General features: G+C 43.1%; 1 protein-coding gene across 2 annotated transcripts in view; it reads left to right on the forward strand.

Moving 5' to 3' along the window:
* Window positions 1-15,240, forward strand: part of Col22a1 (collagen type XXII alpha 1 chain) — a 264,966-nt gene that overhangs the window by 190,002 nt on the left and 59,724 nt on the right. For both annotated transcript variants that reach the window (XM_013156221.3, XM_023566502.2), the window contains exons 41-44: window positions 6,820-6,855; window positions 8,026-8,079; window positions 9,233-9,277; window positions 11,710-11,757. In XM_013156221.3, the coding sequence (XP_013011675.1) occupies window positions 6,820-6,855; window positions 8,026-8,079; window positions 9,233-9,277; window positions 11,710-11,757 (183 nt within the window). The remainder of the gene's footprint in view (window positions 1-6,819; window positions 6,856-8,025; window positions 8,080-9,232; window positions 9,278-11,709; window positions 11,758-15,240) is intronic.

Below are 15,240 nucleotides of genomic sequence, written 5' to 3' on the forward strand. Positions count from 1 at the left end.
CATGAAACTGTGCAGGAGGGTTCAAAGACATGCTGAACACCGGGTTTGGGGAAGGGTTATGAGGTCCACTGGGGAAACAATTGCATCATACAGCAGTATCAACCTGTAATGAGCAGTCTTTCTCCGTATGATCACATAAGGATCACATAAATCTTCCCAATCAGTCCTGTAGGCATTGCTTTTATTCTTGGCTAAGGTCAGGATTCCAAGATTGATGAGCTTATTTGGGAGATAATCAAAGAAATTATCACGTAGGAAGTGACAAATTGAGACAGAGAAGGAAAGAAAGCCCAGGGCAATGAGAATTCAGTGGTCATTGTGGGCAATTGGGACATAATCCACTGGCCCTGGGTGAACACATGGTACAGTCTCAGAGTAACTCTGGAAATGAATCCAGAGTGTTGACGAGTGTTGACAGTACTTTCCAGTCTTTGACCTGGACACCAATTTCTCCTATGGCTAAAGGAAGTTCTGGGAAAGGTGCTTAGGGCTGGGAGCTGCTGATCTGTGGGAATATGGGGTAGGGAAGACTGATGTTTGTATGTAACTTCTCTCCAGATAAATGATTTGAGGTTCTGTAGGTCCAGGCCCATGTCACAGAGCCACGCAAGGGGCTGAACCAAGGTGTAGGCACTTCCTACACCCTCTGAAGCCAGTTCTACTTTCCCTGGGTCACTTTGCCTGTAACTCTGTTAGAGCAGGAAGACCTAGTCATTTGCATTATGCTCTCCCAAAGGTGGCGCATTAAGTATAGATTTGGTCTCAGTTATTCTCCAATTCCTGCCTCCCAAGGCATGATGACCCAGACCTCTGATAGCCAGGAGTGTCACTGCTGCCACAGAGGGAGCCTGAGGCTCTGTTTGCCAGTTTCTACTTCATCAGAAGACAGGATGTTCTGTGGTGTGGTTGTGTGGGGTTACACATGCGCACGTGCGCGTACACACACACACACACTCTCTCTCTCTCTTTAATCTTCAAGTTGTCACTGATCTTCATTTAATAAGGCTTAAAATACTATAAAATGAGTCCACTTGGGCCTCAGAAGGTCAGAGTGCTAATGGGCCTCACTGATACCAGGATCTCAGCATTTCTAATGACCAGGCTGTCGCTGATAACCAAGTCACCCAGGCCTGTCCTAGCCTGACCTTCGGTTACCACCACTTTTCCCAGCACACAGTGCAGGGCCTATGGTCGCATTATGGGACATAAACATGGTCACTTCATGAGAAATAAAGCACACTTTATTTTCTGATATACAGCAGAACCCTGAAATCCATGAGAGTTATGTTCCTAGAGCATCCACAAATTGTGAAAAACTATGATTTTCAGATGTGATAAAAAAATGTATACATATTTTGTGGTTTAAGCCCTAATGCACTGTGTTTCCTGCAACCATATAATTTAATTTAATAAAATCCTATGTTACTAAAGCCTTAGAAGGATCAGGGTATTTCAGTGGCATGTTAGGGATCTCAGGGTTTTAAGAACTGAGAACATTCGAGATAGCTACACAAGATAAACTGAACCTTGAATGAGAACATTATGGGGCCTAATCTTGAGAAACAGAGTTCTAACTTCCAGAAGCAGATTTAGGAATAACATTAGCAACCCATTATGATGTGGGAATGCCGGTGTATCTCGGAGATGAGTTACAGGAAAGCAGCTGATCAGGCAAAGAGAACTGAATACAGCTCTCAGAGTACTTACTTGCAAACCTCCTGCCAAAAATACAATTGCAAAAGATACTTGCAGTTTCCATGAAAATGCCGGGGTTCTGAGAACAATTATTGGTTAGGTTCTAAGGAAAAATCTATAAATAATTGAGACCACAAACTTTGCACCACAACTTCATAGAGGTAGACTGTATGTCTGTGGGGGAGAAAAAGAGGCGAACAGATTTGTAAGGAGAAAAGCAAATGATTCTTTGCACATTAGAGCAGAGAAACGAGTGGAAATGTTCAGCACATAAAAGCCCATGGGATTTTCATTCTCAAAAGATTCCTCTAATCACTATCATCAGCAAACACTTAGAGTGTGGTGTGTGTGCCTGCATATACATATATGTTTGTATGTGTATGTGTGTGCTATATGTCTGTGTGCATGCGAACATACAAACAACATGCATCACTCAGACAGAACAGCGAAAAATGCATTGTTATGTGGTTTGTTGTTGAGCATCACAGATTAAACTTACACAAGTTCAGATGGCTGTGATTTCACTAAACAATACCATCTTATGGGGCTATCAGTGTATGTAAGGCTGTCATTGAAAGAAACAGTTATATAGTGATGTACTGTATTTGTAAATCCGTTTATGAAAATTTTCAGATATGCTTAAATTAAAAAGAATTGTAAGATGAACTCCCAAATAGCCCGCCAATGTTCAGATTTTTAGTTTTTTTCAGAAATGCCATGCTTTGGCAGTCTTCTCATTTTGAATCAAGAGCCAAGTAAGGTAAACAAATTGGTTGCTCTTTTTAAAAAGTCATTGTTTAATTTATAGATTTCCACTCTGCTTATTATTCCACTTTGAAAATTATTTAAGAAATCAGCTTTACTTTTTATTTCCATAGACTTCCCCACAGTTTGGAATTTGCTAATTTAATCATTTAAACTGTTAATCTGTCCCATGATTCTAATTATTTGGTACTGAGATGTGGGAGTTTGATCGGGCTCAGGTTTGATGTTTTTGCCATGTGTGCTGTGTTCTGTCAGGAGCTCTGTGATGTCTGGTGCAGTCTCTTTTTGTGGTGTCTGCACCCTTTGGTGTCCAGTGGTTCTATCAATTAACACACCAAAGGTTATAAATTGGTGCTGTTCAAGTTCTATCAATTCTTATTAGCACAGCTTCTGTGTTGAGACACATCCCCTCAGCTACCCTTTGGAAACCACTGGGCATATGGAAGCTAAATGTAAATGTTTGGGTTCTCACTGTTGGGTCCACATATTTTTTTTTCTTTTTCTTTTAAAAGGGGTAAAACCAAACACAACAAAACAGAACAAAGCAAGTCAAAAGCAGACAATGGAAGTGACACAGATTTCAAAGGAAGACAACAGGAGGTCTACAATGGCAACCACAGTGTCTCTTGTTTTCCTCTAAATAGTTTCCATATCTTCACACACAATGAATTAATACAAAACAGAATAGTATTAAATTGATCAGAGGAGAGTGATAAAGGTATAACAGGCCTTCAAAACCAGACAATAGGAAAATTAACAATGGCTGCCACAATGTCTCTTGTTTTCTTCAAAATAGATGTCTACACTTTCATGTATGTTGAAATTAACATGAAACAGACTAAAATCACTCTGAAAAAAGAACAGAAGCATTGCTGGATTTCACAGCATGATGATATGGAATCAGCAACAGATACCATAATGTCTGTTTTTCTTCAAAGTAGCTGTTCTTTTCATGACACACAATCTAATCAATTTTCATAAACTGTTTAGAAGTTCTAGGAATGGATAAGCCTCTACATGTATATCTATCCTTTCTGCTATAGAGGGAAAAACAAAATAAAACAAAATAAATAACTAGAAAAATAAGAAACAAAAAAGACCAATAAATAGCAATCGCAAAGAGCTCAAAACAATGGCGATATAGGCCTTCAAAACACAGTGGTAGGAACAGAACTAAGGTTGATATTTTACATAGTGTTCTTCAAGAGTTCCTCAGGTCACCAGACACAAACTTGCATAATTGTTCCAATCCCACGAATATTAACTACTTTGTTCTACAAATTTATAGAATTTATAGCACAATTGTCTTAGCTATCCTAAGTGTGTTTATACAAATTTAGATATTTTTCTTCCTTTCCTTTTTCTTTTTCCTCCTTGGTTCCACTTATTGACTTGGTTTCCAAACATCTTGCAAAGATGGCCAGTTAGATGTTTATTTATCTACTAAGAATAATTTTTAAATTCAAGGACTTAAGCATATTTGATATGTTTTAGTGCATTGCAATTATTTTTCCTTTTTTTTTATCTTAGGCTAAGATACCTGGCTAGTCATTTTTGTAAGAAGTCATAGTTCTTTTTGGTGGAAATTGGTACCAAATATAGAAATCGGGGTATTTGTAAATTGAACCTTGATCAAACGTATTATTGGGTATAATCTTGAGAAAGATAGTTCTGACTGCCTAGACAGCTTTAAGAATGATATTAAGGAGTCATATGCAGTCTTCCTCCATACACTTTTTATATTTCTTAAAGACAGACCAGAAAATCTGAGGAGTTGTCTTCTGTGGTCATGTGCTGTACTCCTTCCTCTGTTCATTGTTTCTTTTATTTCTGATAACATCAGGTAAAGGATTGCAAAGGAGGGGAACAGAGGTAGAGTAATTAGCTGTCTGTGATTGGTTCTTAAAATAGGTGTCCTAGTGACCAGCCATACCTAGGAGACAGAAGCAACAAGACCTATCACCTGGGCAACTGAAGTTTCTTATATTGTTCATCCAGGGATTCTTTTTGTTTTGTTCCTGTAATTTTTTAACTGTGTCTTTTTTAGATGCATTCAGCATCTCCTTCATTACGTTTATCATCTCTTCTTTTACCTGGGAGATTATTTCTAGTTTGAATTCCTTTAAAGCTTCCTGGAGTTGCTTCTTTACTTCAGTTGCTATTATTTCAGGTATTTCAGGTGTATGACATATATTTTCTTCTATGTACATGGCTCCTAGCTTTCTTGGGATGGGCTGGAGGTTTGAGATTGCATTTTGGTCTTTGGTTTGTCATTTTCTTATATTTCCATGTTTCAAGTGTTGTTCCAAGGCTTCCCGTGGGTGTGTTGGAAATCATCTCCTATGCCCTGGGCTCCTGGGACTGAATGGAGGTTGCTGAATGTGGTCCAGTCAGGCCCTCAGGCCCTCCTGTGCCACCTCCAGTGTACCAGGAATCTGGGCGGGCACCTAACCACTGTGTATGATGGTCTAAAGCTCTCCACGTGCAAGGACCAATGCCCTGGGACTCACTTCATGTGCTCTCAACTCCCCTGATTGAAGAAGATCATTGGGCATAATCTATTCAGGCTGCAAATCCTCTCAAGGCTAGTCTAGTGTGGCTGGAAGCTGGGTGAGTCCTTAACCACTGGGAGCGATGATCTTAAACTCTCCTGGGGCTCCAAATGGTGCGCAGGACTCACCCAACTGGCAGCTGAGTTTCTCTGGATTGAAAGAAGGTCACTGGGCGTGGTCCAGGCAGGCCTGAAACCCACAGACCCCAGTCTAGTGTGGCTGAGAGCTTACCTGGGCGGGTCCTTGACCACTGAGAGCGATGATCTTAAAGTCTCCCGGGACTTGGGATGGTGCGTAGGACTCAACTGGGCAACTGAAGTGTACTGGCTGGGGGCATTTTCTGTTACAGTCATACTGCAGGGATTCTGATGTTTGTGTGAAACTTTTCCCCTGTCTTGAGTATACCTGGGGACATTCTGCTTGGCTGTGTGGCAGAGTTATGCAGGGTACATGCACTGAAGGTGGGAGGTGGGATACCTTTACTCCAGCAAGGATTTCTAGTGGTGGTAGCATGTAAAATGAGAGACTCTTTGTCTTCATTTGGGACAATGATATATCTCAATAGAAAGGCAGGACAGAATCTTACTATGAGCCCTTCTTGTACCTTGTTGCAGTCCAGGAAGTCTGTGTTTATAATCTCATCAAAAAGGTATTGGGATTCTAGCAAGTTAATTCTAATCTACCACTTCCAGTGCAATCCACGCGAGAATAAAGACAACAAGGTATAGTTATCATTGTGGGGAGTCAAGGGGATCCTAAGTCTGGCTGGGGTGAAGATTAACTGGAACAGCAGGCTGAACCTGGGTTTTATTCATTCATAAAGAAGAGAGAGGCTCAAGAATGAGTGATTGTGAGAATGGTGGGAAGTACTGACTGAGAGCTGTGCGCTCGGCTAGGTGGGAGGCCTGAAATCACTGTTGCAATATGCAGAGAAAAGGGCATGCAGAAAGAGTAATCTGTATAACACAATTTGAGGTAGTTTCCAGTGTGTTTTGTGGTCAGTGATTCTGCTTTGATGTATAATCTTTTGTGCCCTGGGGAGTCATAGCCTCTTATCTTGAGGCTGGGTCCCAACCAATAATGTGGAGCCTGGCTCTGCTTCCTGCCCAGCTCATACATGTTTTGTGGGAGGTATGGGGAGGGAAAACACTTACCTGTCACCTTGTTTCAAAGACTACACACTGGCACTTAAGCCAGGCCAATTTACATTGCTTAAAGCTAGTTGAAGGGATAAGGAAAGTCCTAGCCAGCTCTGTACATATCAATACATGTAAATAGGACTAGGTTTAACCAAAGTGGAGATAATTGCTCTTCTTTTAAGGAGAGTCATCCAGTTGGTCCTCCATAGCACCTTCCATACAGATGTACAAACAAAGCAAGGGCCTAGTAACACAGCTGTTGTTCTGCTCCTGCAAGAGCCAAAATCATCCATGGTTGTCTTCAAGTTTGGCTTTGGCATGTGTCTACCTGTCCTGAGAAATTAGAACCATAACCTCTCCAAGGGGATGCAGCGTAGGGAAGTAAGGGCTACAGCATCCAGCCCTACTCCAGAGCCTTGGAGCCGAGGGGAGCCCCATCTCAGCAGCCGTGTGGGAACAAGGGCAGGGCGGCACCACCTCTGGGAAAAGGGGAGGAGGTTGCAAGGGAATTTCTGTGAGCAACATTTGTGGGTGAGTAACTAGCTGAAAGGTGGGAGGAGGCTATTGAACCCTTTAGGACAACAGGAGGCCTGGTTTAGAAACACCTTGTCATGTTTAAATGAGCACTTTAGTATTTCTGGTTTATTAATTTGTTTGTTTGCTTTTAGGGCCCTTCTGGAGCACCAGGAGACAAAGGGCCCCCGGTACAGTATACTTTATATAGGGGACTGGATTCCTATAGGAAGAGTTGTAATCTAAACAGTTGTGTGTGTGTGTGTGTGTGTGTGTGTGTGTGTGTGTGTGTGATTTTGAGACAGGATCTCACTATATTTCCCAGGGTTTCTTACTCTGTAACAGACACAGTAAAGCCCATGAGTGACTGGGAATATCCGACAGCCTCTTTTTATGCCAAAGCAACAGGAGAACTCTCAGGAATCATTTGTTATGGGAGTAGCAACCATTGGTGATACGCACATGTGCACACTTCCTGGGACAATGTGACTTCTTACATGCCTGTCTCCTGGAGAAGGAGCCTCACATAAGCAGCTGGGGTGAGGCTGTACCTTTCCTCATGAGCCTGTTTTATAAGTTTTGCTCATGCAGATGCTTTGCCATGGAGGAGGACAGGGGCTTTTATACCCATTTTTGTAGATGAAGAATTTGAGGCTCCAAGTTAATAATTGAATTGAAATTCTAGAGGAGTTGTTGCAAAGTATGTGTAAGGAAGATTGGACTCTGAATGGAGAGCTACCCATGAGGGGAAGCCTGTGAAATCCCAGAAGAGGATTGGCTCCTGTCACCTAAGTCCAGCCCCTGGGAGGAGGAAGTGCTGACTTTCATTTGTAGTTCCCATGAGGAAAAGTTTTCTGATTAGTGCAATCCATAATGAAAGAAATTTGTAAAATGTTCTAATGTTATTCAGAAATTATCAGCAGAAGGGGAATGTCTTTTACTATGGAAAGCAGTAAATACTGTTTAGGGCAGAGCTTTGCTGTGGGCCTTGCTTAGGAAACACATTTGGTCATTAACAGTCCCCAGGGCTGGTATCCATTGTGCATAGGGAAAGATACACTACATGGTCACATGCGTGTGCCGCGGGCAGGGGAAGAGTGAAGGCTGGAGTTGGGCCTGGATCATCAGAGGAGCTGTCCCTAGGGGCTCAAGCAAGGACCTGGGGATTTCAGGCGGGGAGTGCAGGTTCTCCCCAGTGTTTTCACTGATCACTGACCTGAGTGAGGCCTGATGGAGTGCGTTTGACACGTGCATTATGTTGGATTCTCACTTCAGCTACTGTTTATGCATGGGCAGCCAACTGTGACCAAGTAAAGGAGGCCTTACTTCTTTACATGTAGTGGTGTCTTCTTTTTCATCAGGGATCTCGAGGATTGCCTGGATTCCCCGGCCCCCAGGGACCAGCTGGCCAGGATGTAAGTAAAGAGAAACACAGTGGAAATAGGACTTTAGAATCACCCTGGAAAGTCACCATTTCCTGGCCTCCATTGATCATGTGACTAATTCTGTAGCCCAGTAAAGTATTTTCATAAAGCCCAGGGTCTTCATGAAAAATGTTTTTCTCCTTTGTTGATTGTGGCTTATGATGCTGTGTTATCCAGGTTTTTTCCCTTGTGTTTCTGTGTTATGCCTTCAGAACACTGAACCTCCCAGTCTATATTGGTTTCCTGTCTCTTGGTCGATTTTCTCACATAGCTGCCTGTCAAGAACCACCTGCTCTGTGCACCTCTTTGTAATGTTTCCTGGATTCACTCCTTCTCTTCCAGGGAATTCCACAGGAGTGTTTGAGCCTTGATGAGGATGTATGACTTCCAAATTTGTAACAATGACAGTCATATCCTCCTCACTGTCTGGCTTTGTCCATGTAGATCTAAGCTCTATGGGTGCTATGCCTCTGTAGGGTCCTTGGGGTTTGGCAACATGTATCCACAGAAGTATTGGATTCATTGTTGGGCTGTATTTCATTGACCTAAAGCATAAACAGCAACCATAAGTTCTCACAGAGCAAAGGTGCCAGACACTGGTAGGCAGTAGTGTTTACGGTATGTGTGTATCTTTGGATGGTCCTTTTCCCTTCTTGGGTTCTAGTACAAAAAATAGTTACTCCCTAATTCTTGACTCCAAATTTTCAGATTTGCCTGGTTCCCTTTCAGCTCCGTGTTCTTGTAGCCAGCCCATGGAATTACACTTCTTTTCAAAGCTAGTCCTTCCCACCAGTGTTTGGAAAACAAAAAGATTTAGACAGTTTGTGTGTGCTTATGTGTTACATGTCTGCTTGTGAGTCCATACTTCTGTATATGAGCAGGTTTTAATTTTGAGCTTAGGGCAGGAGTTACAGGGAACTTGCTCTTTTCTTAATGCTTGCTGTCATTGCCTGATTCCTGGGAACCCTTGAGATTCAGCTGAGATTGGAAATCATGAGCTTTAATCAGCACCAAAATTCATATTTGGGTGATTGTTTTTCTAACTGAACCACGCTCAGCAGATAAGTCCATAGAGGGGTGGATAGAGTGTGGCAGGATTGCACATTCTTTACGGTTAATACTAATTTTGCTTTTTTTCTCCTAGGGTACTCCAGGAAGTCCAGGAGAGAGGGGGCCTCCTGGGAAACCAGTATGTTGCCTTGGGTTTTGGATGGATGTCCATTTCTCAGTTAGGCTTCAGCAAAAAATTAAGTGCAGCTCAGACAGTTGGAGAGATTGGAAGTTTTACAGAGTTGTGTGTGGAGGAAACTAATAGGGGATGCTGTGAGACTTAGCCATGAGCCACAGTGAGTAGCTGTGACCACCACTGTGCCTATTTTCCAAGCAAATGAGATTTAACATGTAGAATGAGAGATGTAACTGTGAGTTCAAAGTCCCTTCCAGAAAGCTTACCTTGAGGCAAGGAGGAAGTATTTGTTCCCCTCCAGCTCCTGACAGTACTTCACTGTGGTCCAGTTTAACTATAAGCCAGTAGGTACCAGACATGGGCTATGTTCCCAGGGCCAAGCCTGGCATAGAGCAGGGCAGAGGAGGGTAAAAAATGGGGTTGGCGTGAGACGAAAGACAAGAGACACTTCTAAGGTGAATTCCTGCCTTACCTGTCCCTTGTTCCTTAGCTGGGCTTCCAGTAGCCACCATATAAAGTAACAGAATTGTTCTTTTGGTCTTGCATGAGAACAGTGGAAGCTGTTAAAGGTTGGACAAGCATAAACATCCCCGGGTGCTACATCCCCAGAAGAGTGGCTGAGGACCTTGTATAATTTCCCTGAGGTCTGCCTCTGTTTTACCAGTGCCAGAGAAGTCCCCAGGGCTTAGCAAGAGGACCAGATCATGTGTGGCTACTCACTAAAGGAACAACAGGAAGATCAGGCGGTGTGGGGAAAGAGGAAACTGCTTAGATGTGGGAGGGGTAATCTGTTAGAAGATGCTACCAGCATGGACGAGATAGTGGCCCTGTGACTAGGGCATCATAGGCCTCTGCGTGAGCACCAAGATATTCATCTGGAAAGAGCTTCACCTGGGCTGGACATGAGAAGTCACTTGTTTCCTTTGCAGTTCTGGCTGGCTACAGGTTTCAGACAGGCCCCAGGGTGCAGAGGGTTTTCTCTGGGCCCAGATATACACCCCTCCGTTTTCTGAGGTAGTGGGCATTTAAAGACTGAGAAGGGGTTCTGTTCTGTCTATGAAGGTGCTGAAGATTTTCACTGAAAACCTGCCAATGAGAGGAGTGAAAAATCTTGGTGGTAACTAGGGATAAACCATCACTTACCTTTCTGGATTGGGTTTTCTAGCAGCTCAATAAGCTTTTATGAACCCACATCATTATCCCAGGGGCCCTGTAGGGTGTATGGATGAGGGTAGGTCAGGCCAGAAGCCAAGTGCAGGCTTGAATGATGCCCAACACATCCAGAGGGTTCTTGAGATGCCTCGAAAAGAGATTTAAGTGAGCAGAACCAGGTAAAAATGAGGGCAGTTGAGAGTATCCCTTATCTGATCACCACAGAACACAGAGCTGTAGAGAGAAAGTTGGAGAGTGTAAGAAAAATGGGGTGGGGTAGTGTGGGGCGACTTGATGTGGTGGTATGTGCCTTGTAATACCAATACTCTGGGAGGCTGGGCTCAGTTGGCGATTCAGAGATTTGGCAAGACCTCCTCTCAAAATAAATAATAAAGGAGGGCTGGATATGTACCTCAGTGAGTATTCACCAGGGGTCAACTGATGCTTCCTCTCCTCCATTTTTTTCCTCTGTCTTCCTGTGACTAATGCCCGGAACCTTGTCTAACAGCTCACATTAGTTAGCATAAACATCCCAGAAAATACAATGTCAGCAGCATAAAAACGTGCCAATGTAAACACTATGGAGACCCCACTATTGTGAAACTTTCCTTTTCAGAAAAATAATGAGTTACTATTGCAAAGGTTAGGTTTTGTGCAGAGTCCCCCTCTGCTAACTACGGAGGTTTCCGCCTTGTCTTTAGCAGCTGCGTGCTAAGTGGGTTTTGTAGCATGCTAATAATTCCTGCATTACTTTTCAATCTGGGTTATAATCCCAGTTCCCTCTAGGTCCTTCTAGGAAGAGGTTAGAGAGTGGGTAATATTTCTGAACATAACAGCAGGGAAAAGGATAGAAACACATCTCCATCTCCTCCAGCCGTTGTTACCTTATGCAGGCATCTTACCTATTGGGTAACTTGTCAGCTACATGATAGGCTAGAAACCCCAGGGAACCAGAAAAGGGGGACAAATCAGAAGAGTGAGTGATGGTAATAGCTGTTGACCATCCAGAAAACCTAAGACCGACTCAGAATGCAGTCTTTTCCTTTGCCTCTCTCAGTACCCATCTGACTGCCAGATTTTGAAGAGGTTCTGGAGGACCAACAGAGGAGAAAAAAAGGGGCTAGCCAAAGGACCTGGGACAGTGACTGTGCTGTTTGTGTCCTGTGCATGCACAGACATGTTCTGAGTTATGCATTACACTGTGAAAGTCACCTTTCTAAAGATGCATAGAACAGAATGGATGTTTGCATTATGTGTGTATTTATTTATTTTTGCTTTGACAGGGCCCTTCTTCACTACTGTCTCCAGGGGACATCAATCTCTTGGTTAAGGTAAAAGCATGCAATGTACATGTGTTTTGAAAATGGTAATGGGGGATTAGAGACTGCAATATTTTTTCTCTACACAAATATATTATTAACAATATGAGCATCGATATTTGTGGGGAATTCATTTGCAGCCACACTATCCAATAACAGCAGCCACTGGCCATGCACATCTGCTTCAATTTAAGTTAATTTACAGTTATGTGCAATTTAAAAGTCAGGTCCTGGTCACACTGGCACTTTCCATGTACTTGCCAATTACACATGGCTGGTGGCTCCTTTACAATGCAGTTACAGAGCAGAAAGTTCTGAATAGTGCTGTGCTAAATTTAAATTTCCACATAACATAATTAATAATATTCCTGTTCTTAGTTTGCATATAAGAAACCTGAGACACTTTTAGGATCGCTGAATAAAACAGAAAAGACTCTCCTAAGCACAGAACCCAGTCCTCAATGGTCAAAGGTTGCCTGGACCCTATGTCACTGCCTTTGCTCCGAAAGGGGCTAGAGGCAGCCTGTCTGTGGATCCTGTGTGTCCAAAGCCCAAAGTGGAAGCTTCAAGAAGTGAAGCTGGCTGCTGCACCTTTGGCCAGGATGAATCAGATTTTGTGACTTCCAGAACTGTGTATGCATTCTCTGTGGGAGGAACAGGTCCTGAGAAGTGCACATTCCCAGCAGGGATAGGGCAGGATGTGGTGGGGGTCGCACTTGAAGGGCTGATTGTGGAGGAAACCAGGTCTCTGGCCAGGGCTGGGCTCTTAACTGGTGAAGCCCTGAGTGAGGCTGTGCTCAAGAGAGCAGGGAGGATTTGCTTCAGAATGAACAGCAGTGGGGTAGGTGTGCTGGGTCCTTTGTTGTCCCTACTTAGGCTTTTTTCTTCTTAATTCTGGGTGGAGCTTGGCACTGGATTTGATGTGACTGGTCCTGGCCACATTTCTTGTAGTCTTAGGATCCCTGAATAACTTTAGAAAATCCCTACTTCATGAATGAGACCAACAGAATAAAATAAAAGGAAACAAAACCTTTTCATAAGCTTGGAACTTTTGATGTGCTGCACATGGAGATGCCTTAATGGAAAATTATATGCTTTATTCAAATGACCAGTAGAACAATCTTTACTGATTTTTATTGACAAGAGAAAAAGGTTTTTTCCCTCCATCAAGAGCATGACATGAAATCATTATCTATTGATTCAATTCCTTGTTTACTATAGGTTTTTATGAACTGAGATCATTTTTCATAATTCTGTCACTCTGTGAGGAACTGGGATTGCATCACCCACCTTTCACAGAGGATTTCAGACTTAAGATTTCCCAGGCTTTCTGGCAGTAATAACAGTAGTGAACACTGCGAGGGTTAGGCATCCTATCTCCCAGTCACAGGATCCAGGCATATTTAGTTGAAGAGATAATTTGCAGGACTAAAGAAGGGTGGGGCTCCTTCCTTCAAGCAGCTGAATCCTCCATGGGCACATGAGCGCCTGTGTTCAGGATGGGCCATGAGGACTCCCTGGTTTCACAGAGGTGCACAGTATGTAGAAACCTCTGTGCTATAGTCTGTGCTGGACTCTGCAGACCTGGACACCTTTTTAACTCCCTGTTGCTGTCAGCTATGGGCCAGGCATGTAGCTTAGTGGCACAGTACCAGCCTGGCAAGCACGAGGCCCTGAGCTTTGATTCCTAGTTCAAAGAAGAACAGGAAGAACAAAAAGCAGAAGCAGGAGGAGAAGCAGAAGCAGGAACAGCAGGAGGAGGAGGAGGAGGAGGAGGAGGAGGAGGAGGAGGGAGAGGAGGAGGGAAAAAATAGAGAAGAGGAGGAGGAGAAAAAGGAAGAGGAAAAAGCATCAGCAGCATGTATTGATGGTCTAGAGCACTTAGTTTGTGAAGGAGTCAAGAAAATGCATTTAAAGACTAAACTAAGAACTGGAACAGTCATGGCACATATAGCAGCTAAAATTCACTGTGTTTTCATTGTTTGCCATGCACAGTGTGAGTCATTTTCCATTCCTTATCTCATTTACTATGTGACTTTCTGGTTCTAGTGTCATAAATAATAACACTGAAGATCAATGATAGATGATAGATGTGGCCAGTTAGGCAGAGGCTTCATCTGAGTCTGGAGAAGCCCATCTGTTTAGAAACAGGACCCCACTAGTCTCCAGGACTTAGAGAAAATGTCAAGTGCCCTCAGGAATAGGGACATAGAGTCAAAAAGGTTGATAGTTCTAGGAGCTCAGGTGCCAAGTAGAACATTGATAGGATTGTAGGGGGTGCTGCTGTCATCCTCACTCAGTGGACACCTTGACTCATCGAGTGTGATGTTTCCAACACCTCAGTGGCACATTTTGGGCTGCAGAGAGTTCAGGGACAAATTTCATGCTATGCATTAAGACATACCAGGCTAAAATCCCTACTAGAAAGTGGGTAGAAATTTGAAAGTAACAAGAGTTTATACTGCAAAGATGCAGTCTTTTGGTGCTGTGAGTGTCATAGAAAGGCTTCCCATTCACCATTGCACACCCCAAGTCCAGACACACCCTAGTGGCCAGCCTTCTGTCACCAGGCTAGCTTCATTCCTGACTGACTATCCACCCACCCATTCATCTACCCACTCACCCATCCACCCATCTATTCATCCGTCCTTGTATCCATCCATACATGAATCCACCCTTGTATCCATGCATCCATCCATCCATCCATTGTTGCAGTGTTTTATGGCACCGTCTCATTTTAAACCACTTCAAGAGAAGTCTAGAAATAAGTGAGCTCCTCCTCATTCTATTTTTTCTCAACAAACAAAATAGCAACCCCAATTTCCTTTATCTGATTCACCCTTGATTCATATTATTGCACTGTTTAAAACACCTCCCCTTCCAAAAACCCAATTAGCTCTTCATTTTTGGAAGTTTGCATAGATACCAAAAGGCCTGGTTGTCAATTGGTCGGTTTGTTAGTTATTGGAAGTTGGTTGGTTATGTCGTGTGATTCCTACACTTACTGAACTCGCTCTCCACTGTGGGAAACTATTTTTTATGAATTTAATATATAAAAACAAGAACTTTTTTACCTGTTGTCTGAGACCTTACACTTTCTTTTTGGCTGGTGGGGAGAGAATGAGGTCATAAACAGACTTTTTCACCAATAATATACCTCTTTCTGTGTTTGGAATTCTGGAGGTCTGTGGAAGCTTAAATGAGCTTCTACTCATCCTGAGGCCACCAGGAAGACTTCTTTGGTGGCACCAAAGAGTAAGTGGAAGTAAAGGCAATGAAAAGAAATAGAACCATTCAGGATTGATTTGTGATGGAAAAACTGCATTGTGAAATTAGAGACTAAGAGACCAGGGTGAAGCTAAATCATCTGAGACTGCACCTAAATTAATACAAACATGCGTGGCTGCCCCGTGCCTTTGCAGCTGCCTTGTTAAGAGCCCTCAGAAGACCTTAGTGGTTTCTTTTGTTGGTCGATAGCAACCCCCCATGAGCTCA

This window comes from Cavia porcellus, unplaced genomic scaffold (genome assembly GCF_034190915.1).
Source record: "Cavia porcellus strain 051 isolate PalLab524CR breed Dunkin Hartley unplaced genomic scaffold, mCavPor4.1 scaffold_19, whole genome shotgun sequence".
Lineage (NCBI taxonomy): Eukaryota > Metazoa > Chordata > Mammalia > Rodentia > Caviidae > Cavia > Cavia porcellus.